Source organism: Gloeophyllum trabeum, assembly GCF_000344685.1.
Source record: "Gloeophyllum trabeum ATCC 11539 unplaced genomic scaffold GLOTRscaffold_00005, whole genome shotgun sequence".
In the NCBI taxonomy this organism is placed as follows: domain Eukaryota; kingdom Fungi; phylum Basidiomycota; class Agaricomycetes; order Gloeophyllales; family Gloeophyllaceae; genus Gloeophyllum; species Gloeophyllum trabeum.
In genome coordinates this window covers 1110677-1137566 of record NW_006920414.1, presented here as the reverse complement: position 1 = coordinate 1137566, position 26890 = coordinate 1110677, and the positions used below count along the sequence as shown (strand labels likewise).

General features: G+C 50.9%; 11 protein-coding genes across 11 annotated transcripts in view; 5 read left to right on the top strand and 6 right to left on the bottom strand.

Moving 5' to 3' along the window:
* Positions 1-3974: 3974 nt before the first annotated feature.
* GLOTRDRAFT_9475 (uncharacterized protein) lies at positions 3975-4454 on the bottom strand (the record flags this gene model as incomplete). The annotated part of the gene is made up of 2 exons (XM_007866553.1): positions 3975-4224; positions 4318-4454. Coding segments are annotated over 2 exons (387 nt in total), but the record flags the coding sequence as incomplete, so codon positions are not given.
* Positions 4455-5677: 1223 nt separating this feature from the next.
* On the bottom strand, positions 5678-6679 carry GLOTRDRAFT_110778 (Tim17-domain-containing protein). The gene is made up of 4 exons (XM_007866945.1): positions 6354-6679; positions 6048-6191; positions 5880-5990; positions 5678-5818 (listed from the first exon to the last, which is right to left on the bottom strand). The coding sequence occupies exons 1-4, from the start codon at positions 6643-6645 to the stop codon at positions 5736-5738; spliced, it is 630 nt and encodes a 209-aa protein (XP_007865136.1). The 5' UTR covers positions 6646-6679; the 3' UTR covers positions 5678-5735.
* A 398-nt stretch (positions 6680-7077) lies between these two features.
* GLOTRDRAFT_40627 (TPR-like protein) lies at positions 7078-7952 on the top strand (the record flags this gene model as incomplete). Its single annotated transcript, XM_007866660.1, has 6 exons — positions 7078-7276; positions 7334-7408; positions 7460-7555; positions 7581-7643; positions 7702-7784; positions 7851-7952. Coding segments are annotated over 6 exons (618 nt in total), but the record flags the coding sequence as incomplete, so codon positions are not given.
* A 1808-nt stretch (positions 7953-9760) lies between these two features.
* GLOTRDRAFT_59626 (uncharacterized protein) lies at positions 9761-13300 on the top strand. Its single transcript, XM_007866944.1, has 16 exons — positions 9761-9797; positions 9845-9985; positions 10040-10087; positions 10137-10392; positions 10450-10527; positions 10577-10711; positions 10771-10839; positions 10894-11023; positions 11086-11293; positions 11357-11683; positions 11751-11851; positions 11910-12053; positions 12103-12238; positions 12293-12522; positions 12577-12935; positions 12987-13300. The coding sequence occupies exons 1-10, from the start codon at positions 9766-9768 to the stop codon at positions 11571-11573; spliced, it is 1314 nt and encodes a 437-aa protein (XP_007865135.1). The 5' UTR covers positions 9761-9765; the 3' UTR covers positions 11574-11683; positions 11751-11851; positions 11910-12053; positions 12103-12238; positions 12293-12522; positions 12577-12935; positions 12987-13300.
* GLOTRDRAFT_105309 (uncharacterized protein) lies at positions 11913-13338 on the bottom strand (the record flags this gene model as incomplete). The annotated part of the gene is made up of 5 exons (XM_007866943.1): positions 11913-12053; positions 12103-12238; positions 12293-12522; positions 12577-12935; positions 12987-13338. 5 exons carry the CDS (start codon positions 13336-13338, stop codon positions 11913-11915), a joined length of 1218 nt encoding a protein of 405 aa, XP_007865134.1.
* Positions 13339-13544: 206 nt separating this feature from the next.
* On the top strand, positions 13545-16033 carry GLOTRDRAFT_39841 (WD40 repeat-like protein; the record flags this gene model as incomplete). Its single annotated transcript, XM_007866611.1, has 10 exons — positions 13545-13649; positions 13711-13979; positions 14029-14113; positions 14152-14344; positions 14415-14559; positions 14612-14711; positions 14765-14887; positions 14938-15195; positions 15248-15721; positions 15785-16033. 10 exons carry the CDS (start codon positions 13545-13547, stop codon positions 16031-16033), a joined length of 2001 nt encoding a protein of 666 aa, XP_007864802.1.
* Positions 16034-16238: 205 nt separating this feature from the next.
* Positions 16239-19241, top strand: GLOTRDRAFT_59622 (PLP-dependent transferase). The gene is made up of 16 exons (XM_007866942.1): positions 16239-16365; positions 16421-16431; positions 16487-16495; positions 16547-16577; positions 16632-16717; positions 16772-16841; positions 16892-16971; positions 17032-17134; positions 17199-17232; positions 17287-17348; positions 17405-17551; positions 17609-17661; positions 17716-17956; positions 18010-18106; positions 18167-18185; positions 18252-19241. The coding sequence occupies exons 1-16, from the start codon at positions 16339-16341 to the stop codon at positions 18355-18357; spliced, it is 1176 nt and encodes a 391-aa protein (XP_007865133.1). The 5' UTR covers positions 16239-16338; the 3' UTR covers positions 18358-19241.
* Positions 18711-20940, bottom strand: GLOTRDRAFT_138131 (uncharacterized protein; the record flags this gene model as incomplete). The annotated part of the gene is made up of 6 exons (XM_007866941.1): positions 20631-20940; positions 20121-20573; positions 19962-20068; positions 19780-19903; positions 19683-19726; positions 18711-19631 (listed from the first exon to the last, which is right to left on the bottom strand). The coding sequence occupies exons 1-6, from the start codon at positions 20926-20928 to the stop codon at positions 18711-18713; spliced, it is 1947 nt and encodes a 648-aa protein (XP_007865132.1). The 5' UTR covers positions 20929-20940.
* Positions 20941-21074: 134 nt separating this feature from the next.
* GLOTRDRAFT_59614 (eukaryotic phosphomannomutase) lies at positions 21075-22400 on the top strand. The gene is made up of 7 exons (XM_007866940.1): positions 21075-21206; positions 21262-21382; positions 21439-21607; positions 21658-21720; positions 21772-21808; positions 21859-22050; positions 22112-22400. Exons 1-7 carry the CDS (start codon positions 21123-21125, stop codon positions 22214-22216), a joined length of 771 nt encoding a protein of 256 aa, XP_007865131.1. The 5' UTR covers positions 21075-21122; the 3' UTR covers positions 22217-22400.
* Positions 22401-23712: 1312 nt separating this feature from the next.
* On the bottom strand, positions 23713-25600 carry GLOTRDRAFT_138129 (actin-like protein; the record flags this gene model as incomplete). The annotated part of the gene is made up of 6 exons (XM_007866939.1): positions 23713-23910; positions 23970-24145; positions 24209-24751; positions 24814-25103; positions 25191-25438; positions 25493-25600. The coding sequence occupies 6 exons, from the start codon at positions 25598-25600 to the stop codon at positions 23809-23811; spliced, it is 1467 nt and encodes a 488-aa protein (XP_007865130.1). The 3' UTR covers positions 23713-23808.
* Positions 25601-26024: 424 nt separating this feature from the next.
* GLOTRDRAFT_75030 (uncharacterized protein) overlaps positions 26025-26890 on the bottom strand; it is a gene marked incomplete at its 5' end in the record, with an annotated part of 5235 nt that continues 4369 nt past the window's right edge. The window contains one exon of the mRNA XM_007866938.1: positions 26025-26304. Within this exon, the coding sequence (XP_007865129.1) occupies positions 26183-26304 (122 nt within the window). The 3' untranslated portion in view covers positions 26025-26182. The remainder of the gene's footprint in view (positions 26305-26890) is intronic.

Below are 26890 nucleotides of genomic sequence, written 5' to 3'. Positions count from 1 at the left end.
TATCATGACATCCCTGCCGGTACATTTAATATGCGTGATTTCAACATGCGGAAGGCTCTATGAAGGCGGGGGATTTGCGACCACTTTCTTGCAGAGTCCAAACAGATGCAAACAACTCGCCGCGCGACCCGGAATTGCGCCTCCCCATGAACAACTTACATAGTAGATTTGCAAGATCGGGAGAAACCTGCCCTAAAGTCCCAAATAAGGGAAGTATGACATCAAAACATATCACAAAAGGAAACAGAGGGTGAATGGTATTGAATGCCGGCCCACTGACACAGTAGTGACAGGCAGAGGAACTTGAACACTCAGGCAAGAGGGATGCATAGAAGTGGCAGGACATTTGATTCATAAGGAGTGGTTGAGACCGGACATTTGAAGCTTGAAGAACATGCCTGCCTTGTTCAGTTCTGATATAAATTTCCGAGAGTTGTGGTGATATGTTATACATGTCCTGGACCATAGGTCTATGAAATTATCAATACATTGCAGGAGGTTGAGGAGCCCCATTCAAAACTGCTGTCTACACACAGTTCAAGTCAAAGGTAGTGGGTTCTGCTGTGCACGAGCGCGGCCCTGCGGCCTTATGTGACTGTCCGTTGTCACCAGTCCGTTCGCAAGCTCACGCCTTCATTCCAAGACCTAAAAAGGAAGGCATGTGCATTGCGTACAGGACTGGTCGCGAGTCTAACCATCGGGTTAAATTCTTGCGCTTACATCACTAACACAGCGGACAAATGATGTGTTCAATTCCGCGGTTGTGCAGAAATTGGACAGTCTGTCTCTTCAGGTGTCAAATTCCGTTGCTTGCCGGCACAGCGTCACGCAGTAACTGTGACGTCATCTCCAAAGCCCGGGCAAGTCTGAGTATGGCTCCAAACATGGGACCTATAGGCTATCGGATGTCATCAGCAAATTTATACCATTAGCATATAATCAATTAAAATAAGTACCGGTATTACAATATGTACCAGACTTGTGGACGGCTGGGCCAGCCATTATATTCGGATGGCACATGTTGCAAGACTCCCACAAGAAGTACAATATGTACCATACCTCTACATATTACAAGCTCTAATCAGACTATCAGCTGTCATTTGCTTGATATTCCAGATCCCTGGAACAAAAAGGGGAGCATTGGCTGATGAACACAATAAACAGTGTATAATTGCTCAGACTAGCTACTAGACAGGATTTGCTATGGCTAGACATTCAACACAGTACTATCTGCTGACCCATACCCTCCACACAACCTACTCAATGGAAAGCAAGCCATGTCACTACAATAAACCAGATAGGTGAGATGAGAGACATACCTGGTGCACTAGTCATCTTGTATGCTTAGAACCCGGCAGCGGTAGACCTGCAGAATGGATCAGAACACTCAGTCATCAGTCATGTCACTAAACATGAAAAACATACCTAGCAAGCATGACTCAGACTTGTCGCTCCGACAATCTGAGAACCTATGAATATGGGCACACAGTAACACAGAGAAATGGCTTACCCACAACCAAGACATGTCAATACACGATGAGGGCCACTTCTAGGTTGCATCAACCCCGCCGTACACGCGCTGTAGGAAGGTACTTAGGCAGTTTAAGGAGAGGCAACAGGTTCACAAAGAGAACTTACCCGCGGAGAGTTATAGTAGATGGTGTCGATGCCACCATTCAGAAGCATGTGGGAGCTGTGTAAGGGACTTAGTCGTGATACAAGGGAGATGAGCGACGATGTCGAACTGTGGCGCGCTTTTAAGTCAAGTTCAAAGTCTGCCATGTTGAACTTAGCACGTGAGGTGACGCACATCAGGCGCCGGTGGTTGCTTTGTTGCTAAGGGTATATATATAGAATGATAAGATAATTCTCTGGTAAGCATATCTCAACAGGCGGTTCAAGTTGGCTTATCATAAATACAAGTCTGGTATTTGGCTGGTAATGCGATTGTAGACATGTTAAAATAACTGGAATAAGCGCCAGCCACTACCAGCCGCGGGACAATTTGCTGATGGTCTACCTAAGGTCCAAAATGAGGAGGAAATGTATCATTACAACACTACCAGACTACCTACATCGAAATATTGCATGCCCAAAGCCAACTCACATCGTTTTGAACCTATTTGTGCTTCCGTTGAGGTGTACCCGATAAGGATGTGGCTGTTGCTGGATTTTCACATGCCCCGGTAGCTATCACGACTTTAGACACACTCTCAGTGCTGCTAGCACACTGTCAAGAGATGTGCATCTACTTGGATTGCACGACTTGCTTGCCAAGGTTGTTGCTCTGACCATCCAGAGCTCACAACAGAGTCCTCAGAAATACAGTAACAAGGTAAATCAAGAGTTGGCACGAAACCTGGATCGCCACTCGTAGGCGTTTAAGCAGTTCCGGACCAATATGCGCCACCGTCCGGATGACGCAAATGTGACAGCGTGATAGTTGCAGAGAATTTGACACCTGAAGGGACATACTGTATGATTTCGATCTATTCGGCAGTCACAGGTCACAGGGGTACCTGCCGAAGACGAAATTTGGCGCGTGTCACAGGTCACAGGACCTCTCCGACCGTGAGACCTTCCATATCAGGTATTCGGACCTTGCCTGTGGCGCCACTTCGCACCATATATAGCCACTTGACGAATCGACAAACCGAGACGAATCCATAAAACGTGTCACATGTCACACCGCCTGCCGAATTGATCAAAATGGTACAGTACTGTCCAATTTCCCAGCGACCGCAGAATTGGATACATCGTTTGTCCGCCGTGTAACCTGGCGTACGTACATACAGTGCTTCGAATGGCTGTCTTAGCTGAAAAGCATGGCAAGTATCCATAGAGCGCCTGTGTAGCCTTCAAAGATCAGAGCCACTCATGAATTGTCGCCAATGAGAAGACAAGAATAAGATAGTCTTTGCCTTCGAGGAAACCTAGGGTTGCAATGATGCCAACTTATCAAAGGAACCTATATTTTGTACTGGTCTATGAAGGGAGTGCGCTCATGCCCAGCGGGGCAGAGATGCATATGTAAGTAAGTACGTGGCATTGTATCACCTCCTATCACCTCTGATCTTCACTACAGAGGAGCTTTGCATTCCTGGTGATGCACAGCTCTAGAGTTTGTTGCCCAGTGTCGAGGTTCCTTTCGCCGCCGATCTGTCCGCCAATAGCTTATCTCAGTGTGCAACTACCATACCTTCTTTGACCATTCCATCTCCTTTTGTTATCACGACATCTTCTAATGGCATACCACGAAGATTCTGAAGTCTGGGCGACCGCCACCTGAGATCTCCTTGCCGTATTCACCCGACTCGTCATAACTCCAGATATAGAAAGACAAAGCCTATTCACTGGTAACATCAGAAAATGCTTCTAATCAGTGCGGGTGTTCAGCAAGAATCTGGTGTATGCGCAAGCTTCGGTGTGATGAGATGCGTGTTAGGAAAGGTCCCGAGAGCGAGAGAACATGATGCAGCCCAGTGAGAATACGCCGCTTGAAACGGGAGCTATACGACAGAAATCTATACGGAGCGCAACAGGGAAGAATGAGCGTCAAGAATTGATTGATATAGACCCAGAAGGCCTTCCGGAAGGCATGACGAAGTCGCGAACAGTAATTGTCCCTGGAGACGAGAGAAGAAGGCAAGGCATTCAAGATTGAGGACTCTGAGGGCTGGGGTTTGACACGGACGAAGAGAACGTGTAGAGTCGGGCACCCTGCTGCAGGAAATATTGACTCAGTTGTGTTTGTGCTGTTCCACGCAGAAAACACAGCTAAGAACTTGAAACAGCAACGAAAAAAAAATAACTCTCACGCGGAGCCGCATAGCTGCTATACGGGAGAACGTCGAATGCATTGGTACGAACCTCGGTGACGACGGTTCCCTGGCGGCCGACGCCCACAAGGGGATCACTGGCGGGCGAGCGTATGAGCACAAATGGTAAGTGAGCAGATCCGTGAAATCTTGCCTTGACAACCTCACAAGAAGGACGGCCAGACAATATCGACCTCTCCATCGAATACTCACGTCTGGAAACAAAAAGTATATTCCACGCTTACCCTGTAAATTTCGCAGATAATGTGGAGAGGAGACAAGGGTGCCGTTCAGGAGCCTCAGCGACGGGCCCTCCCCATCCGGCGGCGGAACAGAGTCTACTGCGGTTTTTCCGTCTTCGGACAGCAGGGTCAGGTGAGCAACTAGGAAAGGGAGCTCCATGTCCCTAGAGGATTATAAGAATCAGCAACTACGCGATGACATGTTCTTAACAGGGTTCTTTGTCCGCGGCAATGGTGAATATAAGATAAAGACGCACTCATTGACGGGATTTCCGGCTTGATCTCTAATATGGAGCTGCACTATTGGAGGAGGAGCAACCGGCAGGCGCGACAGGGGTCGGTGTGTGAATTCGGCTGCACGCTCTGGTTGCTGCACAACTTCGAGGCGGTAGGACAGCCCTGAGCTGATACATAAAGTGACTGATCAGTACAGGCTTTTGTCACAGGAGATCACTCACGGCTCGGGATCCTCGCAGAGCAGGGACGATACGCTCAGCCTAGAATGTCCGGTAGTTGGGGCAGGGCTTCCTGTGCTCCGAGAGGGACCGGACTTGAAGGAGCTTGGTTGGCTCGCTGAGGAGCCCGCGACGGAAGCAGCCGGTGAAGAATGCATGCTAGATGAGGACCGGGCACCGCCTGACAGCCGAGTGTGGTAGGTGGACTGGCCAGTACTGTCCGGAGCTCGATCATCAGGGGCCGCACGCAAGTACACCCGGCGGAATCCCACATGCCGTCCGTCTTCACTTCGTCTTGTAAAGAGCAACACTGATTTGATACAGATGACGGCGTGCAAGGCATCATATCTGGGATCCTTCGGACGCGGTCGTTGCCCTGGTCCTCTTCTCGTGGTTCGCCGCTGTCCAGATCAAGTAGTGCCACAATCAGCCCACGCATGGACGAAAGAGCGGAAAATAGGACGCACTTCGGCGACCTGTCTACCAACGGTTATTACGCAAATTCTGCCGTATAGTTCGCAGTCCGACTGGTGACAGTAGTAACGTAACGGCTGTCCGGCGGGTATGTCCACTGCCCTCTTCAAAGTAGTTCTGACGAATACATTATGCCTTTTGGTAGACCCTTGCTTCAGTAACTTGGCGTAAGCCTCTGCAGCGTTGTGAGAGGGCAGGAGCCAGAAGGGATTATGCTGCGTAGGCCAGGATAGAGAACAGACACGTCCGTAGGAGTCGTCAGGACCAAGGTCCGCATAACAATATATAGCTGGCGTGGCGGATGAAGAGCGCGCGCTGTTGATAACGGTGGTTACAAGTGCAGAGGGGTATGCCATAGCGCGGCAGTCTGCGTTGGGCAGCGTGTGTCCTGGGCGATTCCGCGCACTAGAGGCTGCTCTGGCCTGGAACTAGAGGGCTAGGATTAAACATATATATAGTTTGTCTGCAGAAAAACGAGGTCAGCATGTTAGGGCGACGTCGAAACTTGGAACACAGGAGTCTGATGATGATCGAATCTCAGCCTCGATCCAGAAGCCGAACTGGATAACGCCGAGCGCGGGCAACTAGTCCTTAGATGTAATTGTCCCGGCATAAGGGATCTCCAGATTCGCGGATTCAATCCCAAGAACTTAAGCGGCTGAAATCATGAATGATGCCAACAGAAACAGAGAGGAGACAGCATTAATGCAAGTGCAATCGTGTTATATTACAGGATAATAAGATACTCAAACACGCGTCTTCACATAACTCCAAATACCTGCAAGCCCAGAGACTAAAGTCGCCGCCGCGAGAGCGGGTTTTACGCCGGCTATGAATGGTATAATGACCATAAGAAAAAAACACAAGGAGAAGTGAAGTAGCATGCGTGCCTGTCGATTTGTATAACGCTCCTGTGAATGCGCCGGCTGTCATACTTCCTACTGCGTCGTGCTTGCCTCGTATGGCATCGATAGTTGAATTGAAGCCATTGTACACAAGCGCTGCAAAATACTTGCTAAGTGGACGCGAACCGGCCATAGAAGGATGATCATGCTGACCTAAAACACCTGCGGAATTCCCGATGAAGGTACCTCTCCGCGTCACAGCATTGAGAATGCTGTTAATCCGCAGTCGTGTATTCGATACAGCGAGTGGGCGTCTTGCACCCTCACGCAGGCCCCATATCCCACCAACAGTCAGACCTAGGGAAAGATGGATCAGCATGTGATGGGGAGCAAAACAATAAGACCAACAGAGGGTCGGTGATAAGGCTCGAAGGGATCCCACATTACAGAACGTGGGGACATATGCATGCCATGTGCACGAAGCCGGAAGGAGCGCAGAGGCAGGTACTAGGCACTTACCACTCAGATATAAAGTCCCGGTTCCATAACACAAGTCATCACTCCAACCCCGAGATGGAATAGCAGTTGTCGCACCAGGAAGATCAGTGAGCTTATCGTCATCAAGCTGTAGGAAGTCCAGCGAATCCTGGACGCTAGCCAAAGGGTGCAGACGTGTCGGGTCGTATGCGCCCAGGAGAACGTCTGCGGCAGTTGGACCATCGCCTGATCCAGAGGGTCCTTGGCCAGCAAAAGACGTGGACCCTATGGCTGAGCTGAACGCGGAAGACGACGACGAGTCACTGGACGACATGGCCGACGGCGAGGACGAGCAGACGGCGGTCAATGACGAGGACGATGGTCTGGAAGGCACGTCAATGATTCCCAGAGAGGAAATTTTCCAACTCCGCGAGAATCTGGGATCGAGACCCTAACCTTAGTCAGCTCTAAACGCTAGCCGTTTTGGAACGAACAATTGAACCAAGTTCAGCTTGAACGCGAAGCCTGCACCTCACCATGGCCTCGTTGCGCTCTCTTCCAAGTTTAAAGCCCGGCTTTCGCAGCTCCTCGGCTGGGATAATTAGATCTGCTCCGGTACCAGCCTTATTTTCACGTCGATCTCAGCGGCCCCGGGACGCGTCCGTATCCAAGTCAAGCTTCCAGCAGAAACGTAGGCTCTCGATCCAAGCTCAGAGTTTTATGATGTACAGATTGAACTCAAATCTTTCTTATTGTCTATCGATAAGGTTATGCCACATCCACCACACCTCACTCTACCGCGACGGATCCCGCCGAAGTAGAAGCTCTGAAATGCCTTGAGCAAGGAACTCTAAAGCTTGAGGAAGGGGACGTCCAGGCAGCCAAGGATCTGTACAAAAGAAGCATAGGCATCAAGAAAAATGCGAGCTCGCTTTTCAACTATGGTGTCACCTGCTATCACCTAAGTCGGTCATGCAGTCACTATATTCGTTCCTTGGCGTGCAATTGACCTGCTCTCTCAGAGGAATTTGACGAAGCAATCGAAGCGTGGAAAGAATCTATCGCTCTACAGCCATCTAGTCCGGACGCTCACACAAGTCAGTTCCTTCATCCTTTCTTACTTCGCCTTCGTTCACTGCATGTCCTAGATTTGGCGAGCGCCTACATAATATCTCCAGTTGCGCGGCCGGACCTAGCCCTGCATCATCTACAGCACGTAACTTTCTCTTCATTTGTCTCCCATCGTGGCTCAAGACCTCTTTAGTATAGCCGCTTCATTGGCTCCGGAGGATCCTGAGATAGCCTTCAACCTGGCCGCTGTGCTGGAAGCCTGTCAGTATCTCCGACTACATATTAGTCTTTTGCATTCATGACATTCGTTATTATTCAGGCGGTCGCCTGGAAGATGCCCTTGTTCAATACAAGCGAAGCAAAGACTTCGGTGTCGAAAGGGCCGCAATGCATATTCGTAACGTAAGTTATCGTCATACCCTGAATTGGTAGACTATGTCGGTCCTTATCAAGCACTGCATTCTTTAGGTGAGTGCAAAGATTCTCGGGAAAAAGATGAACGAGGCCTCGCAGAAACAGGCGGCCGAACACCAAGGAAATGACGACAAGGGCTCAGACGAGAAGCCTTAATCTTGTCATAGATAAGTGGGAGGTCATTCGGTAGCTGCGCTGGTGATATAGCAAAACTGACACCTAATACCATACGGCCTGCTTCTACGCTTACGGTCCGCTCGAGTGGAAGTGCAGGATCAGAAGGACTAAAACTAACTCTTATTGTCTTACCAGTTCCTAATTGCGTCTGACACGTACAATACGAGATTGAACTTGACAGCGTGGAGAAACAGGGATCATACGCATACTAATGATAGCTCGTATATTGAATTGTACAGTACTAAGGCAACCCTTGGCTCTTTACCTAAAATTCAATCTGCGTTGAAGTAGCGGCACTATAGACTACTCTAACATGAACGGATCTGTCTACGATCCAGATCCGGTTCTCGCTCGTCGTCGTCCGCGGGGGTTTGTCATCCTCGAGACTGCATCGTTCTTTCGTCTCCGAAGGTGCCTGATTCCGGCGATCGTGTCAAATCCAAAACTGCGCCTTCCTCGCCTTGAACTGTTGCTGATCCTCTCCTCCAGGATTCAGCAGCTGGTCTAGAACTTCTACTGCCTGACAGACCTTGAGCCGCCATACCAACAGTGGTATGGAAGTTCCATGGGGGTTGACTGGCTGCGGGATGACCAGTACTGTGACCTGGACCCTCGCCAACTCCTTGATTGGACCCATTACTAGAATAGCGAGTGTGGCCCCTCTGCGTTCCAGACCCATACCCTCTGCTATATCCGCGATAGGGACGTCCTCGATTGAAAGAAGGCCCTCTTTTCCCCCGAAACTGGGGCCGAGGTTGTGACCGTGAACGGGAGACCACAGGCTGGGAATCATGCAAACGCTGAAGAACTGCGATGACGTCTGCGTGTGTCCAGTCCGAGGAGGGGTGATCTGATGGATTTATATGCATAATTCGGTCGTGTCCTTCATGAGGCAAAGGAGGCCGATAACTAGAGGAAAAGCGTGCCAGGACTTCCAAGGCATGCTCTGGACTCTTAATGGTCGGATGGTGGATGCCTAGATTACCAGTTCCATTAAATAGTCTGCTACGGGACGGTAGACAATACACATACGTTCTCGTAGTCGCTCTACGCATATCTGGCGGGGACACTGGTCAAGATCTGGTCAAACGAAGCTGAAGAGACTCCCTGACTTGGTAAGGGGTATCGAAAACTAGAACCCATATAGCAGTCTGCGGAAACTCGAGAGCTATATTAATCCAGTGGGACCGTTGTCTGTCAATCCGTTAGTTCGTAACTGTATTTGGGAGCGAAGGGACGCATAACTCGCGTTTCGTCAACATTGGTACGATCAATGCATACGCTCAAGCCTTCACTCAGAGTTTGCCTCGCCAATCTCTCGACCTGACGTCGGTCACCTAACTCGTCTTGGCTGCATCTGCGGAACTGTGGAAAGTGGTGCTCCAGCGCTTGTGCGAAAGTGGACTGTCAGACTTGGTCAATCGCTCAAACCACTGGACGTGCAGAGAAAGTCGCACTTTGCCACTCCCTATCAAGCCTACTAAGATCAGTACTACTCTTTTGTCAAACATAGATCCACTGGGAGTGGTTGATGCAGGGAATGACTGAAACTCCATCCTCTCCGTGGGGTTTGAGACTGGCGCTTGCATTGGCCATAACTTGAAACAAACTTGAATTCGAAGTTTCTGTGGCGTGAGATCCGGCGGTGACTGTGACGCTCGGGTGCGGCGAGGAGCGTGACATATGCACTACCACCTCTGACCCAACCACATCGAGTCGTTCTCCCTGCCGTCCTACAGTACCCTCGGACTCGTATATCTTCGCCTTACCTCTTGCTCGTGCTATTAACGACATGTCTTCTGAGACATGGCCACCGCAGCTGAAGTACGTGAATATGGCTAGAATCATGAGGAGTTACTCACAGTTCCCAGGGACTGGGTTGCGAGATGTCTTGGGCAGATGACTGAGGCGAATCGTGCTGAGGCCCAGGCAGAATTAAGACAGGTAATATCTGATGCTTTCAATAACAAGACGCTCTGGACCACAGATTGGGAAGGCGTCCAACTCCAAAGGTAGACGATCAAGCCTGCCATCATTGCGCTAGCTGAGATTGTGTTGTCTCTCAGTCTCATGCCCAAACCTCCCCCTGCTCTCAATAATCTGAAACGAAAGATGTAAGTGGCTCTGAAGCAGGTTGCTGCGTTTCTCTGAATGTGGGCGCAGCGATATGTCCTCGAGTGTAACGAGTAAGAAAGCCAAGAAAGCTGCGATGCGGAATGCGAACGCTACTTCCGATGTCAACGACCAGGCTGCATTACAGCGTAGAGCTGCACGATTCCAGCGGGAACATGAGATAGAGCGTCAGAAGAACCACAGTAATGGGGGTCATGTATCATTCCCGCCAAAATCTCAGAATTCTCATATTTTTTCACACTCGCCAACGCCATTTGGTAATGGGGATGAGCCTGAAGCGGATCCGGTGGGTTGACGTATTACCTTCTGTTGGACTGAACTAATGACGAACATTTTACGCAAGAATGTCCCGAACTGGGATCGCTTCACTATTGTAGGAACCTCACAGGAACTCTTCAAGGACTATCTTCGGTTAACTTCAGTAAGATCTGATATGTTCTCTCCTTTCCACTTTTATTTAGCATTATAAGGAACCCAAACCTGAGCAAATACGACCCTACGCCGTTCTCCAACGGACGTTATTAGAACTCAAGAGCCGATGGCGACAGAAGACTAGTTATAACTGGATCTGTAGTCAGTTTAAGAGTCTGCGACAGGATCTCACAGTACGTCTGCATGCTCAGCGCTGGTAATGATGTGAACGAGGTCTTGCTCTCGGCCTCAGGTTCAGCGAATCAAGAACGAGTTCACAGTGCAAGTGTACGAGATTCACGCACGGATGGCTCTAGAAGTCGTGAGTCATTGGGAATTCACGCAGCTACGCTTGGCTCACCTTCGTTATTGTAAGAGCGACATGGTTGAATACAACCAGTGTCAATCTATGTTAAAACATCTTTACGAACTTGGTATCCCCGGCAAAGTAGAGGAATTTACTGCCTACCGCATTCTGATGTTGTTGCACGGGCGAAATAGAAGTGGTCTGTGATTCTCCATATTTTCTGGCCCTATTATCACTGAAGCGAGATACACATTTTGCCAGATCTAAATCTCTATGTAGGTCAGCTAACCTCGAAACAGAAAAATGATCCTGCAGTCAGGCATGCTCTGGACGTCTCTCGAGCGCTTTCTATCGGAAATTATCATGCGTTCTTCGATCTTTATCTGAATGCCCCCAACATGGGTGCATATATAATGGATCATTTTGTGGCCAGAGAGAGGATCAGAGCTCTAATGATCATGACAAAAGCGTAAGTCGCGAGTGTCACCCGTGTCTTGTCTCCGACTTCGGAATACTAAAATGATAACTGCAGATATATGAAACTTCCTCTCCGCTTCATCGAAAAGGAACTGGCGTTTGATACCCTTGCTGAAGCACGAGACTTCCTGATAGAACACAAAGGTGGAATATTCACGAACCCCAACAGTCCCGATCTGGAAAAGGTCCTCGACTGTAAACCTGCCGCTTTCCCTCTTGCTCAAGCGTACGATGAGAAGTACGTCAAGGTGCGAATCAAGGGTGCCATCTAGGTCGATATTCTCTGGATACGTTACTTCTGCGAGCGTTCGGTCAAAATATCTGTGGAACATGATGCATCATATCCCGGGCTCCTGGCTGACTCTGATCTGGCAAGGCCCTTCTTGCACCTTCGTGAGTGGTGGGTGGTGGTCCTGTGGGAGCTTATAGACATCGTTGTCGGACTTTACCTTATTCTTTCATCTGACTGCTTTTGGTTTCACTTCTGTAGGATGTGAGGGTGTTGCTGCATATTTGCTATTGTATCGCACTTCCTAGCATTGTCGGTATTCTGCATCATTGTATTTATGGTCCATTGCTACGTCAACAGGAAATAATGAGTCACTTACCCTTCAGTCTCGCATTCTCGCAGGGATGAACCGCCGTAATACAACCTCTCGCACTGTAAAAAACTGGAGGCAGGCGGGGGACGCGAGCAAAACTGAATGGCACCTAGAGCGGCTCGGGATAGTCACATAGGTCAATACCAGGGTCTAATGAATGGGTGAGTGCATCGGGTGTATTGATTCAGGTTATACGTACCTTCTGAACCTGCGAGTTGACCCGATTGACAGTACTGAGCCAAGTCCAGGAGAATGGATCAACATTCTGCAGATCGAATGGACACGTTTCCCTATCTTGCTCGTCCTCGTACACGGGACACACCACTATAGCAAATCTTAACCTATCATCAGAATACGCGCGAACACGACACCGATACATTTAGCCTTACTCGGCGTGATGGAAGACGGGTCCTCGCTTGTACAATAGGTAGTCGACGCAGAATTTGATCCCACTGCGGACGACCCACCCTAAGGATCGGTAATGATGGTACACAACGTAATTGATCAGGAATGGGTTGTCGAAGCGTAGATTGGATAGTTCTTGGGAGGCGCTGAAATAGAGTGGGAAATGGACCAGCTGGAACGTCTGCCATATCTGTTGGAGCGACATAGCCGCATGCTAAACGATTGCTTGAGCTTGTACAGGGTAATGAATGGTTTTTGTTGGATGTACCGTATCGGGATCGACAATCATAAGACAGTCTAGTGTCCACGCCAGGAAGAAGGCTTCTTGAAGAGTAAGCTGCAGATGCTCCATGTTCTCAGGAATAATATCCTCGTCCTCGGGAGGATCTTTCTGAGTGGTGGGGGTTGATGGTTCAGGGGCTGGAGGCGGAGGAGATGCGGGTCTTGATGGCTTCCATGTCGCAGCGGACGGGATAACAATGCCTGTTTCTTCCACAGTCAATATGCGACCCTCAGCAAATGCTGCTTCGGCCGCTGCCGCTGCCTGAGCTATGGCTCTCGCACGATCGAGCTTGAATTGCTTTCGCTCTGCTCTTCGTTTCGCGGTGACCTGTTCAGAAACCATATCTTCATGAATTGGCTACAAGCCTCAGGCAGTCGAGGAAATGAGAAACATACTCTTCTCGGCGTTTTGTCTTGCATTGATTTGCCGAGCTAACCAGCTAGGCTCACTCCGAGATAGAGTACCTTTGCCAAAGAAACCCCTTCGCCATAAGGTCGTCGAGTAATCCGAATTTGTCACCCAGACCGACCGGGTATGTGCATCAAATACTCCTTCGCAATGAGGATTCTGTATGCGAGAGCCTGCAAGTCCAAACAGACCCAAGACTTTATGACTTGACCAGACATTCTTTTCTTCAGGCGAGAATACTAGCGGCAACGGGTTTGCATAAATACGATTGTTGTCGTTTCTGCGAAAATTTCCCTTCTTTTTGCCTGGCTCGCGAGACTGAGGAGTGATGAGCGACATAGCTAGGGATTGTTTAGCAGTAAAAGAGATGGTGACTGAAAGGGAGATGATCGGAGCACGCCGAAGCACTTGTTAGGAGACGCGTCGCGCTCTGAGGGCGCGTATCCCTTTCCATCTTCCGGGATTTCACCCATTCCTTGGTTTACACCTCTGAGGACGCATACTTATACATCAACTCGGATCACGGAATATCTTCCGGCGATACCATGTCAGACAAGCGGAGGGCCGAGATTGAGGCCAAGAGAGCCAAACTCCAAGAATTGCGCAAGGCCAGGGCCGAAAGGCAAAAGGAAAGAAATGCAGCTTCTGAGGTATGACGGGGATGTCCAGTGATACTATACAGATTCTTATTGAACCATATGACTTGATCAGGCATCACCGAGCACAGGCCCGCCCAGGGATGTGGACGACCTCATAAACTCGTTACTCGGTGGCAGCAGGCCCGGGAGGGGCGTGCACAGTGCAGGGGACGTGACGCCCTCATCCTCTGTGCCCGGAACACCTACGCTCGGAGGGGGCTCTACCCTTGCAGGCCCCTCTGGTTACTCTGGACGGCGGAGTCGACAGAGTGACTTTGGTTCTGAGCCGGTGAGCATCGGCACAACGCTCGCTCATTCTGCCACAGATGATGTGATGGATCGGTCAGTACGCTGTGTGTGTTTGGGCTGTCATGTAGTTCACAGACAATAGGACCATGACGTCGCGGCTCATTCCCGACCTTATTGACGTCGAGCAAGAACTCTTCGAGCTCCCGCAGAAGGTGGGCGTGCCTCATGTGGGACTGATACTGTAGAATTAAAGTGTCGAACTTAGGAACGAGTGATCTATAATAAGGAAGTGCAGACGATGTCGGTGGAGACGGAACCCAGTCCTGACATCGAGGAGCAAATCCGAGAGCGGATACTACGGGAGAAAGAGCGAGAATTGGAAGTTGAACGAGCGAGGGAGAAGGAGCTCGAGGAGGAGAGCGTGAAACTTGACAAGGAGATCGAGCAGGAAATCCGAGGTGAGCGATTTTTGCCACGAGTGACTGTAGTTCGTAATTCACTGACGGGCATGTGCCCTTGAGTTGCTAGAGCTGACGGAAGAGGAGAAAATAAGCGTATTCACCTCTCCCGAGTTCTTGGACTTCGTCGAGCAGTCGTCAAAGATCGTCGAGCGGGCTCTCAACGACAACTACGACTACATACGAGATTATACAGTCGGCGCGGAATCCGGCGGGTAAGCATGGTGAAGTCAGGAGTGCCCGATCACTGACCTGAACCGCGCAAAGAGATGACTCCGAAGGGAAACGCGTGAAGAGGGTTTGTGCATTCTGGGATGAACGGTACTGCAAGAACCGTTCGATTACGGACGTTGATTGGTCACCAAAGGTATAGAGTCCCGTGGTTGTGTGTATAGAAAGACTGACTCCATCGATTGATAGTACCCGGAACTCAGTTGTGCCTCTTACAACAAGAATCCTGCAGCATTGAATGAACCAGACGGTATAGTAGCCGTTTGGAACCTGCACTTACTTGAGCGGCCCGAGTTCGTCTTCCACTCGCAGGTCGGTCTTGCACTTGTTCGCCTCCGCAGTGCTGACCGCAGCGCTTACAGTCTGACGTACTCTCTGTGACCTTCTCCCCCTTCCACTCGAACCTCGTATTTGGTGGTACCTACTCAGGCCAGATCCTGTTATGGGATACACGGTCGAAACACCTGCCCGTTCTGAAGACACCTTTGTCGGCAGCGGGTCATACGCATCCTGTTTATGCAATGCAGATGGTCGGTACTCAGAATGCTCATAACCTGATTACCAGTAGCACAGATGGATTGGTCTGCAGTTGGCTCGTCGACATGCTGGCCCAGCCTCAGGTAATGTAGTTTTCCTGGTTGTCCCCTGGTAGACGGTATTCATGATGTCTAGGAAACACTGGAACTAGTGCATGCGGGCCACAGCAAGACGGGCGAAGTGGCGATCACCACTCTGGATTTCCCTGACAATGAGACCACGACATTCTGGGTTGGGACTGAAGAAGGAAATGTCTACCAGGCGAATCGATATGACCGTGCAGGGGCCAAGGCTGGTCTGAACCAATATGACATCTACCGGGGACACTCCGGACCTATCATGGGCATTCATTTCCATCCTCTCGTGGGGCCTGTCGATTTCTCAGACCTCTTCCTCACCTGTTCGGTTGACTGGACTGTCAAGTTGTGGCGAGCCAAGTCTCTGGCCAAGCCCTCCACGACGGCTCATTCAGTGCCGCCCGTGTACTCCTTCGATGAGGCAGACGACTACGTCTATGACGTGAAATGGCACCCGTCCCACCCAGCGCTGTTCGGGACTGCTGACGGGTCTGGCAAGTTCTTACTCTGGAACCTGAACCAGGATACCGAGGTACGCCGCTGCGCTTCATGGTTGGACCGGTTGACTTACGAAATGGCAACTTTTGTGTTGCAGGTTCCCGTGGTCTCCACTACAGTAGGATCCGGGCGGGCCATAAATAAGATACAGTGGGACGGCAAGGATGGCAGACGCGCCGCGCTGGGAGGGAGTGATGGCAAACTGTACGTGTATGATATCGGCGACATGGCTATCCCTCGGGAGTCGGAGTGGACGGACATGCAGAGGACGGTGTCTGGGATAGTCGGCGGCGGGAATGCAAACGGGGTGATTGACGGCGACTCGCGGGTGCTCGCTGGCCGATGATGTTCTTACACTACATTAGCAATCATATGACTGCTTTCTTATGAAACTAATTGAAGGCTGTTGCGAGCGCGAGAATGTGGCCCTTGAGCTGGTCCCGCTGCGATATTCTTGTCCGTCGTTTCGTGGGCTCGAGGGCGTTCCCATGAGTCATGCAGCAACGGGCCGAGGGGAAAACGGTTGACGGAAAGTTGTTGCCCGTTATGGCGACCAGGATTGTAACCGGCATACGAGCCCATATCATTGCTGTCCCTCGCCCGGCCTCTTTTCGTGCTCTACGACCAGCGAGACCCACAACCAAGCGCACGATGTCGTCCGGTGCGAATTTCAAGCAGGTCTGTCCGCTCTTTCCTGACAAGGGCAGCGCTGATGCATCACTTACGGCTTTAGGAACCTCACAGGTGAGCCACGATTCTTTCAGCTATAATCAGTCTCCACTGACTAGATCGACGCTAGGTTGCTGGTGTAAGTGCGCTACAATCCGAGCGATTCTTCCTATGTAACGCCTCGCTGCAGCATCCCTGGACCGATTGAAGTTGCGGACGATGTACGCGTTGCGTATTCCGAATTCACCGAGGCATGGCTTGACTGCTGAGTCCAGGTACTCTACGCCAACGCGCACCCTTCCATGTCACACGTCTCTGCCGAGTTCATCCCTGTGCTGGGCGATTGTATCCGTATGACGAGGTTGGACTCTTGACACCTCGGTGGGCCCTGAAGTTCATGGATCTTATCTTGCAGGGATGTGCTCCTGACCTCCACCGGCCAACCATTCATCATTTCTGGGTCTGGCACCCTTGGCTGGGATCAGGTACGTCGAGTGATATATTACGCCGTTTGCCCGGGTGACATTGCTGTCAGGTTGCCTCCAACCTCGTAGAGCCTGGGGAAGACGTCCTCGTCCTGAACACCGGGTATTTCGGAGATAGCTTTGCCGAATGGTGCGTAAACTCCCTGCGACGTCTACCCGCTGCTTCCTAAGATCCGCATGCGCATGTCAGTCTGCAGACCTACGGAGCCAAAGTAGATCAGATTACAGCCGAAGTCGGCGGGGTCGTGAGTCAAGCCGATATAGAGTCGGCCCTCAAGAGCAAGAAATATAAGGTGACCTCGGTATTGTGCATGTGACCCTCGTTAAGACACTGACCTTGCCGATATATAACCGAAGATCGTCACCTTCACCCACGTAGACACGTCCACTGGTCAGTATATCCTGGGAAGATTCCATAGCACGCTCTGCTGATGGTCACTCTTAGGCGTCTTATCGGACGCCAAAGCTATTGCGGAGACTGTAAAGAAAGTCTCTCCTGATACCCTCGTACGTGCTAGTTCCCATTCCACCAAAAATATGGCGCTCATATAGGCCATGGGTAGACTGTAGTAGACGGTGTATGCTCCGTTGCCAGCGAAGAGATTCGTTTCGATGACTGGGGCATCGATGTCGTTTTAACCGCCAGCCAGAAAGGCCTTGGTACGCCTCCTGGCCTGAGCATTCTCGTGGCCAGTCAGAAGGCGATCAAGGTAGGAGCCTATCCCCCTCTCATTCACATACTTAAGCTCATCGCAAAGCCGATATAGGTTTACGAGAACCGTAAGACTCCCCCCAACTCGTACTATGCGAGCTGGAAGAAGTGGGTAGCATGTCTCGTTGACACTCCTAGCGGTCGTGTTTATTTTTGCTACAGGTGGCTTCCCATCATGCAGGCATACGAGAAAGGTTCTCCGGCGTACTTTGCGACGCCCCCGGTTAACCTGATCTATGCCTTCCACGCCGCCCTGACGCGCATTACGAAGGGCTCCCCGAGCCTCAGCGAGCGCCTCAAACTCCACAGAGAAGCCAGCCAGAAGGTTAAGGCAGCTGGGAAAGAGCTCGGTCTCAAACAAGTCCCCCTGGACGAAAAATTCGCTGCCAACGGCATGAGCGCGGTATGGCCTGCATTCTCGATTGTACTTGGCTTTGTTTCACATGGTCTCGCTAGTTCTACTTCCCAGAAGGTGTGACCGGGCCAGACGTCCTCCCTCGTCTCTTCAAGAAGGACGTTATCGTCGCTGCCGGTTTGCATAAGGCAATGAAGGGTATGTCCCTGCGTTGTCATTTAGGCTCTTTTAGGAATTGATGATTGTACGTTATTGTAGAGAAATACTTCCGCGTCGGGTTCGTAGCGGTAACAATACCTCCCGGTGGCTATACTGACACCTGCTATTTCGACCCCCTTCACAGACACATGGGCATCAGCGTTGTGGACGAGCAACGGGGCGATATTGATAAGGTTATTGCATCGATGAAGGAAGCTATCGAGGAAGCGATCCAAAGCAAGAAATTGTAAGGTGGTGTACGAATTAGCCAGAAGCCATTTCTCCAGCGGAACAGGTCACCTATTTAAGGCGCATATGTAGCCCTAGGATTTCTTCGAAATTATGAAAAGCTTTACAAGATGAACGTGTAAACATCGGAGAATGTCTCACCAAGCTCGTTTCACGTCTGGAGTTCGTCTCCGTCAAAAGCACCCGAAGTGCGACTGCACTGGCTTGCCATTGCAGATAGATGCACGGGTTCAATAGTCATTGTGGGATCTCGGTCGGAATATAGGCTACAGGATTTGTCGATGCTAATTCTACATATCTATCCGCTAATCGTACTTGTGTAGATGTTTTGTGGAGATAAGATAATCAATGCGCATTAGCCCCCGAGTCGCTTCAGCCGTGCTTCGGCAGCCCTAGCTCGACGTTCCCGTTCGACCTTGGCCCTCATTTCGGGTGTCAGACCAGCTATTCCGTCCACAGCACCAGCGGCGCCTCCCAGCTTCCGGGGGCCCGTGGTATCTTGACTTCGAGGAGCCTGCGCAACCTGAGGCTCCGCGGGAAGTGGGGGTGGAGACTCGACTTCTCTCTCCTTCTCTTTCGCTTGTCGCTCGCGTAGCTTATCTTTCAATCCCTTCCGCCGAACTTTCTTCTTCTCCTCCTGCTCCTCTTCCATTTCTTGAGTCAGGACACTAGGAACGTGCGCTGCCACGAGCCAGTCCCACCAGTCCGGATGGGCAGCCGCGCATCGTCGGAAAACGTTGCGCACCTCCTTCGTCCTTGCCAGATCGTACGCAGTGCGCCTGGACCTAGCCTTTGCTGAAGACCCTTCGTCTTCCTTGGTCTCGCCATCCTCATGGCCCTCCACGCTTGGAACTTCCACCGTCGGATCAGCGTGTGCCTCCTCGAGAAGCCATTGGGTAACCTCTTCTTGTCCAGTCTGTGTAGCAAGCTGCAGCAGAGTACGCCGCTCGCCTACGAACTCCGGGATGAGTACATCAACACCACCCAAATTGGCCCCTTCTCGTTGCCAGAACCCCTTGAGCGGCTCGAGACGGCCCTTGGTGACCATCTCGACCAAGCGCTCCCATTTGTCTCGCAGGGCCTCTTCTTCCTTGCTCAACTTGGGGCGTGTCGGTTTCTCAGGCGCGGGGGCAGGCACCGCAGGCACGGGCTGTGGCTTGGGTTTTGGCAGAGAGGCCAGGTAGGCTTCGTCCTGGGCCTTGAGTTCCTCCTCGGTGAAGTGGGACACTTTGACTCTCGTCAGTTCCATCAGGCATCGCGACAACTCCGCTTGAGTCTAACCGAGAGTGAGAAGGGTGTCTAGGATGCAGATGTCGACGGCACTCACAGGACGACGGGTAGGGAAGGGGAACGTGCGGAGACGCTCATCGCCTATTGCATGTCAATATCTGTTTTACACACTTCTAGAGGAGGATAGTACAAACCCTTGGCTATCGGAGATCCTTCGTAATCCAGAAAGATCCGCCTGTTAGACGTGTTCGCCCGGATCCATATCCTTTCGCAATCGTGGATATCTTCTGACCAGTCATTCAACAAGTTCCGTATATCCTGGATATATGAGTGGTGTTAGGTGCAGCGTATCTCGAGAATTGTCTGAAAAAGTTACATCTCGTAGGGCTTGCTCTCCGTAACGACGTAGCTGAGCACCTGCACTTATTGCTGCACCTTTGGATTTGTCGTTGAGACTCTGGGAGCCTCCCTGCTTACGACGAGCTGCGAAGATGAGTAAGCAGCGGGGGTCAAGGGGGGTCCCTGTCATGCTTACTCGTATAACGGTGGAAGGTCTTATGCTTTAAGACTTCAACATCTGGTTTGGGTACCCTCTGTTTCCCTTTCTTGGTCTTAGTCTCGTCTTCCTGGTCATCCTCAGAACGCTGCACTCTAACGATAGCTCCAGCAAAATGACCTCCGGCGACCATAAATACAGCCCACGTACGCCCATCGGCTACCCGGTTCTGCATGTCCCTCAATTCATCCAAATAAGATGAGGGAGTCGCGGACAGTGGGAAGATAGCCTTGTAGATGCCGATCTGTGTGGACGGCGGAGAGTGGAACCACACTAGTGCAGTTTGACGCATTTTGGGTGCTTCAGGAATAGGGGACAGCGACCGCGCTTGCTTCTCTCTCTGGTTCACCAGATTAGTGATTGCGTCCGAATCGTCCGACTCCCCGTCATCTTCTGATGAGGAAGCGGATCCGGACAATGAATCGTCAAGACCTAAGGTACATAGTTTGTACGATGATCCGCAAAGGTCAGGACTAAATGCACACACACTTTCCATGAGTCGAGCGAACTCCGCTTCGCCCACAGCTTTCCCGCCATTCAATCTCGACTTTACATTGTACCGATGCCAGTCAGATCGGAAGTGAATTCTTTGCTCATCCACATCCGAGAACGTTGCACCGAGACAGATATTGCAAGATCGCCCGCCTGGTCCAGCAGTTGAAGCAGCTTCAGATAAGTCCGGCGTGGGGGGTTTTGGAGGCCCCTCCGTTAATAGACTGCGGGGAGTTAAGGTAGCCAGAAGCTCCTGCGGAAGAGAATATACATGATACTGCTCATAGCGAGCCATGTCCAATGTCTTCAAGCGCACGATGACAGAGTCGAAGGTAGAGAGGAGATTCTGACTCTGCAGGAGGGACGCTCCCGAGACGCGGTATGAATCATGTGACTGAGTATCGGCGATGCCCGACTATGCGCGTCGACCGTCGCGTCCTCGAGCATCACTACGCCGACCACCTGCGCCCATCCGTTACGTCCTACGCCATGGTTTCACAAGCATTCTCCGATCGCGAGACCAAGAAACTTGTGCTGTTCGACGTCGACGGACCTCTGACGCCTGCGCGACAAGTATGTCACTGCTGCATCGTCGCCAAAAGCCCGTCCTTTTGAGCTGTCTCGCTAGGCAGCGTCACCAGAGACTATCCAGATCTTGCGCGATCTCAGGAAGAAGGCGGCCATTGGGTTTGTCGGAGGATCCGACATGGTGAAGATCTCCGAACAGCTGTCCGTCTACGGGAACAACGGTAAGTCAAGACCATGTAGTCCGTCGGGCAACTCACGATCGTTCTGCGCGTTGCAGCCATCAGGGACTTCGACTTCGCCTTTGCTGAGAACGGCCTTACCGCATACCGGCTAGGCGTGGCGCTCCCGTCGCAGTCTTTTATCAAGTACGTCGGCGAGGATCGGTACAAGAAGCTCGTAAACTTCATCCTGCATTACGTCGCGGACCTGGACATTCCTATCAAGCGGTGAGTACTTTGGTTTGTAGCGGGCCGTATTTGTACTCAATCGGCTACAGAGGGACGTTTGTTGAATTCCGTAACGGAATGATCAATGTCAGTCCCTTGGGTCGTAATGCAACGTAAGTCCTATCCCTTTCGTTGCTTGATAGCTGACCGAACCATCCACGCAGGATCCAGGAACGTCTCGACTTCCAAGCCTACGACAAAGTATGCATGTTTCCTGTTGGACGGATCCATTTACGGACTTGCCTTGCTAGATCCATGGCATACGCGAGGCCTTTGTCAAAGTTCTCCGAGAAAAATTTTCCGACTACAACCTGACCTACGCTATCGGTGGACAAATATCATTTGATGTCTACCCCGATGGGTGGAACAAGACATACTGCCTACAACATGTTGAGCCTGATGAATTTGAAGAAATCCATTTCTTTGGGGACAAGACATTCAAGGTAAGGAGGATGCACCAGCTCTCTTTGGACAGATGTTTAAACTTGCATTGCGTGATCACAGGGTGGTAATGATTATGAGATTTTCACTGATCCACGTGTGAAAGGACATACAGTTACATGCCCAACTGACACCATCCGTGAATTGAAAGAGATGTTTGGACTGTAAGCTACGTATTAGGTACAGTTTGATAGGTTGGGGACTGTAGACATTCTGACGCCTGGATGCCATGTCATTGACCTGGAGAGCTGTCCACCGTAAGGGATCCTGGATTATGGACTGTTGGTATCAGAGTGATGTTTCTAATACATGTGGTGTCATCATACAAGTATGCCTATCTGACTTCTTGTGCATATCACCAATCACTGTCTGACCTTCTATTGAGTTTAAGTGAGGGTGTCACTTGCTGGTCCCGGAAACTAAGTGTGCCTAGGGAATGTCCCAGTCTCCCTCGGAAATTGCCAGGAAGCCTTGGAACTGAGTGAGCTTGCCTCGGAGCATTCCACTGCTCTAAAATATACATAAAGCAGGTCTGACAGGGCCATTTTCAAGTCAAACTATGCCTGGTTCTCCCCTGACTCTCAACCTATTTCTGCAATTAGCAAAGGATGTTTTGCAGGAACTTCCATGCAAATGGGAAGGCTGTGATGCAGTTCTGAATTCATTTCATTCTCTGCAATTGGTATGCACATCACATCCTGCTCCTTCTGAACTCTATCAGGCATTGCCACTTCATTGATTGCTGTGGACCCATTGATGACTATTTATGACTCAATTGGTCATGTCCATCAACTGACTGGATCACAATCATCAATAGCATGTCTACAAGCACTTTGAGCATGCAAAGCAGGTAAGGACATTGCATTCCACTGAACCTTTGCTTCCCCTAAGAAGTCATGAAGACTGGCCTCTTCAAGTGTCACTTTCAGATGTGTCTGACACCAGCATATCCTACTCCATCAGCCCTTAGAGAGCACATTGACAGGGATCACCTGCAAGCAATACACTTCATCTGCCCCATTAAAGGTTGGCCCACACATGATATGTTATTCATCTGACATTTGGTGTGTAGGATGTGATGCCAATATGCTCAGCCACCCCAGAGGCCTCACTGAACACTTCCTGAACCAACATAGTGATTTGGGGGATGCAGAGCCTACTCCTCCTGCTTGCACCTTTAAGAAAACATGGTGTCCTTTCCACCCTCTGCTGCCTCATCTGCTGCCACTCTCTGAATTTCCAACACTCCCTGAGAATCCACTGCTTGCTGAAACTTTACAGTATGTATCCCTGGTTCACTACATTATGCTCCACAGTATTGCTTATTTGGTAAAAGCACTAGTCAAGAATGTGCCAACTCCCAGGAATTACCTTCCCTTCTCGAAGATTTACCTAGGACACATATACCCGCTGAACAAGAAGATCACAGTTTCACATACCAGAATTTCATTATAACTATGCATCGTCACAGAGCTAATCATCAACTGTCAAGGCCACCTGCTGTCAACCCAAGAATAAGTGTTGAAGATCCACCATTGAGTATTGGGTACCAAGTATGGGAGACCCAATACAAAAGAGCATACAATGCAGGTCAGATCAATGGCAGTGGTGCATGGCCACAAGGCATGACATGATTTGTAGCTTCAGGCCCATTTATGTAGTGATGTAGAGTCCACCATGCACAGTAGCTCTTGATTGTCATAGCCAAGAAAACATTACACCTAACCACATATATTGCACAACTACCAGTGGAGCATATCCTACAGCAATGAAGCCGACATTTCGATGATCGCCGGGGGTCCCTTAGCTGCATATTCACCCTTCGACACAAAGTTCTTGCCATTCGGGTCATGGAACGCGATCTGCGAGCCGAGCTGCTGTCAATACCCGAGCAGCGCATGTAAAGAGGCGGTAAGCTTACCTTCGCAACAATACCTGCACCCAGAAACGACGCTAAGCCGTCACCTTTCTCTCTGTACTCTGCAAAGTACTCCGGTATCTTGAGTACGCGGATATGTCGCGCTTGTACGTCGTTGTGCTGGTCGGGCTGCGATAGGATGTATGACATCAAGCGAGATTGGAGGGAGGTACCCATGCCTATACACCGACATGCTCATCAGGATCTCGGGCACAGAACAACAGAAAAGGAAGGAAACAGACCCTTGATATACCTCGCCAGCTCGCCTGTCACGAACAACCCTTGCCAGACATACTGTCTCTGATCAACGTCCGCTCTCTGCACCACCGCTCCAATAACCTCGTGTATCGGCCATACACCGTCATTGGGATTTTTCTTACACAACTTGGGATCGAACAGCGGCTCGCACAACCGATGCCTCTCGCGGCCGACGACGACCTCGCGGAGCTTCTTCGCCGCCGGGCTCCCCTCTTCCGCGCCACCCACGCCCCACTCCCAATCCTTGATCTCGACGAGGTCCATCGCCTCAATTTCGCGCATCTTCGCTTGCTCCGCGGCGGTCGCCTTTGCGCTGGCCCTCTTCTTCATGTTGTGCTCGATGACGGCCTTTGCTTTCCCAGCCAGCACGATAGCGGCGATGTCTGTGACGCCGTCCTCCGGTTCTTCGACGATTGGCATGGTGGATGCGGAGAAGCCCGTAACCGAGGATACGGGCGCCGGTGGTTTGACGAGACCTGAGGCTGGAAGGTGGTTTACGAGGGAAAGCAGGGCTTGTTTCACGTGCTCTTCCGGGAGGGGTGCGTCGGGTGGGGATCATGACGCTTTGGTTGGTGCGGAGAATATTTACGAGGTGTTCTCTGCAGTCTTGCAGACCCAGCTTGACGCTTTCCGTGCATTCCCTGACTAGCGTCTGTGTACTCCTCCCCGATATCCACCACGATGCCTGAGATGGCGTTGCCCGCGTAAATCTGGGCAACTGGGCGAAACAGAAGCGTGAACGCAGCGACGTTGAATCGTTCAAAGAACAGTTGGGATAGCATCGCGAGACTCGAGCGCGAGAGGGTGGGCGGGACTGTCAGAACGGGAGATTCATTTTGGGTGCGGCGGAGGTGGAGGAGGCCAAAGAGTGTGTGTTTCCTGCGAGGAGTATCGCGTGTCAGTTGACTGGGCACAGGACGCGCGGTACGAGTTCGCTGTCCATTCATTTACGAGGAAGAGACGTACCATATAGCCTCAGCCTGAGTCCAATCACTTATGTCGCCCTCAGCAAACGGCCATGACACGACAATATCCTCCCCTGCAGCCAGAGCACTGTCCAGTTGCGCGCCCACAAGGTAATCGTTCACTTTCACGGAAGACATGGGTATGGCAGACGCAGCGCGACTCGTAGAAGCCGCAGGCTGAGCATGCCCATTCGAGAGCCCATTGCTATCATGTAACGACCTCCGGAGCCCGACGCGTGCTTTGATTTCCTGGGTGAAGACGTGAGCATGCCTAACGCACTGCAACGACAAAAGGAGACGCACGACGGCAGGTGTAGGAAGCAGTTCACCGAGACCGAGTATGGCGCGTACGGACGTTCTGGAAGTGTCGATAACGACGATGCTCGAGTCCCGGAACGCGACCCCGCTCATTGTGTAAGAACCGACAAGCCAACGAGGCTACGTGGGCCTACAGAGCACCCACAGTATGGAGGTTATGTATTTGTTCGTTCCGTCTACTGCTGCCTGTAATGGTGTTCTCTTCATCTACCATGACCTACAGGAGTACTACGGAGAACTCTGGCCCGCCTACTGCAGTCTACAAAACATGGGTTTGCCAAAATGCCTATGAGCACTATAGAACCTATGTCGTCCTATAAGGTTTAGTGTCTTTTTCCTGATGAACCGAATAAATAATATGCGAGCGTCGCGACGAAGTTGAGCGACAGAAACCAACGAAGCGTAGCACGACCTGTCTCTATGCGTCAGTATCGATGAACAAACAAAGAAAGGGAAGGATAGAGATGAACCTTGACGGTGACACGCGACACCGGGATCGACAACTGAAGGGGAGGACGGTGAGTGCAAACGGAAGAAGAGAGAGAGAGAGAGAGATACAAGAGCAAAAAAGAAAGGGAGGGGGAATGCATAGATGGTAGGAGAAAGACAATACGGGAGAGAAAGGACAGTGGGGGACGATAACAGACTGCGTGAGCAGCGCGTTCCAGATGTAACTCAAGCAAAAAGGAAGTCGAAAACAGGGGGGAGGAGGTGGGCCTTCTCGAACTGCCCCTCGAACTGCTTCTTGAGTTTGTAGTACGGTGTGATGTAGCTCTTGTCCGTGGCGTCCGTAGGGCCTCCCAGTGATGGGCCGGTTAAGGCTGAACCCCTTGCCTCCTGGACCGGGTTTGACCAGTTTCCCACGTTAAACCCAGGTTTGACGAAAGTTAAGGAGTTAATGCGTGACCCGCACATGACTTGTACCTGCCATATGAGGCCGTAATGATATCATAGATAGTCACGTGCATTGCGCGCCCGGAAGCTGAGACCGGGCAAGCGCGTCTCGTTGAAGTTGAATGTTACGTTGATTACGGCGCGTTACCTTCCCCTGCGAAACCCATCTCGTTATCCATCATCAGTGATCTATGCCGACGGTCTCTCAGTGGTGGGAATACTTCCGGAAGGGCACGCAGCACTACAAGAATGACACCGTCCACTGGGATGCATGGTGCAATTCGTGCCTCAAGCACCGTACAAATGAAATTGTACAGTTTCAGAGGGTGACTAGTCAAAGCTCGGGATCTGCGGGAGTAGTGATGAGCTATGAAGATGCCGAGGCATGCGGTATGTCTCTGTAATCTCTTTAAAACAAACTCTGCTGATACTCTATCATATATGGACAGTCATGGCCGACAAGACAGCTTCATTTTATATGCCAGGCAA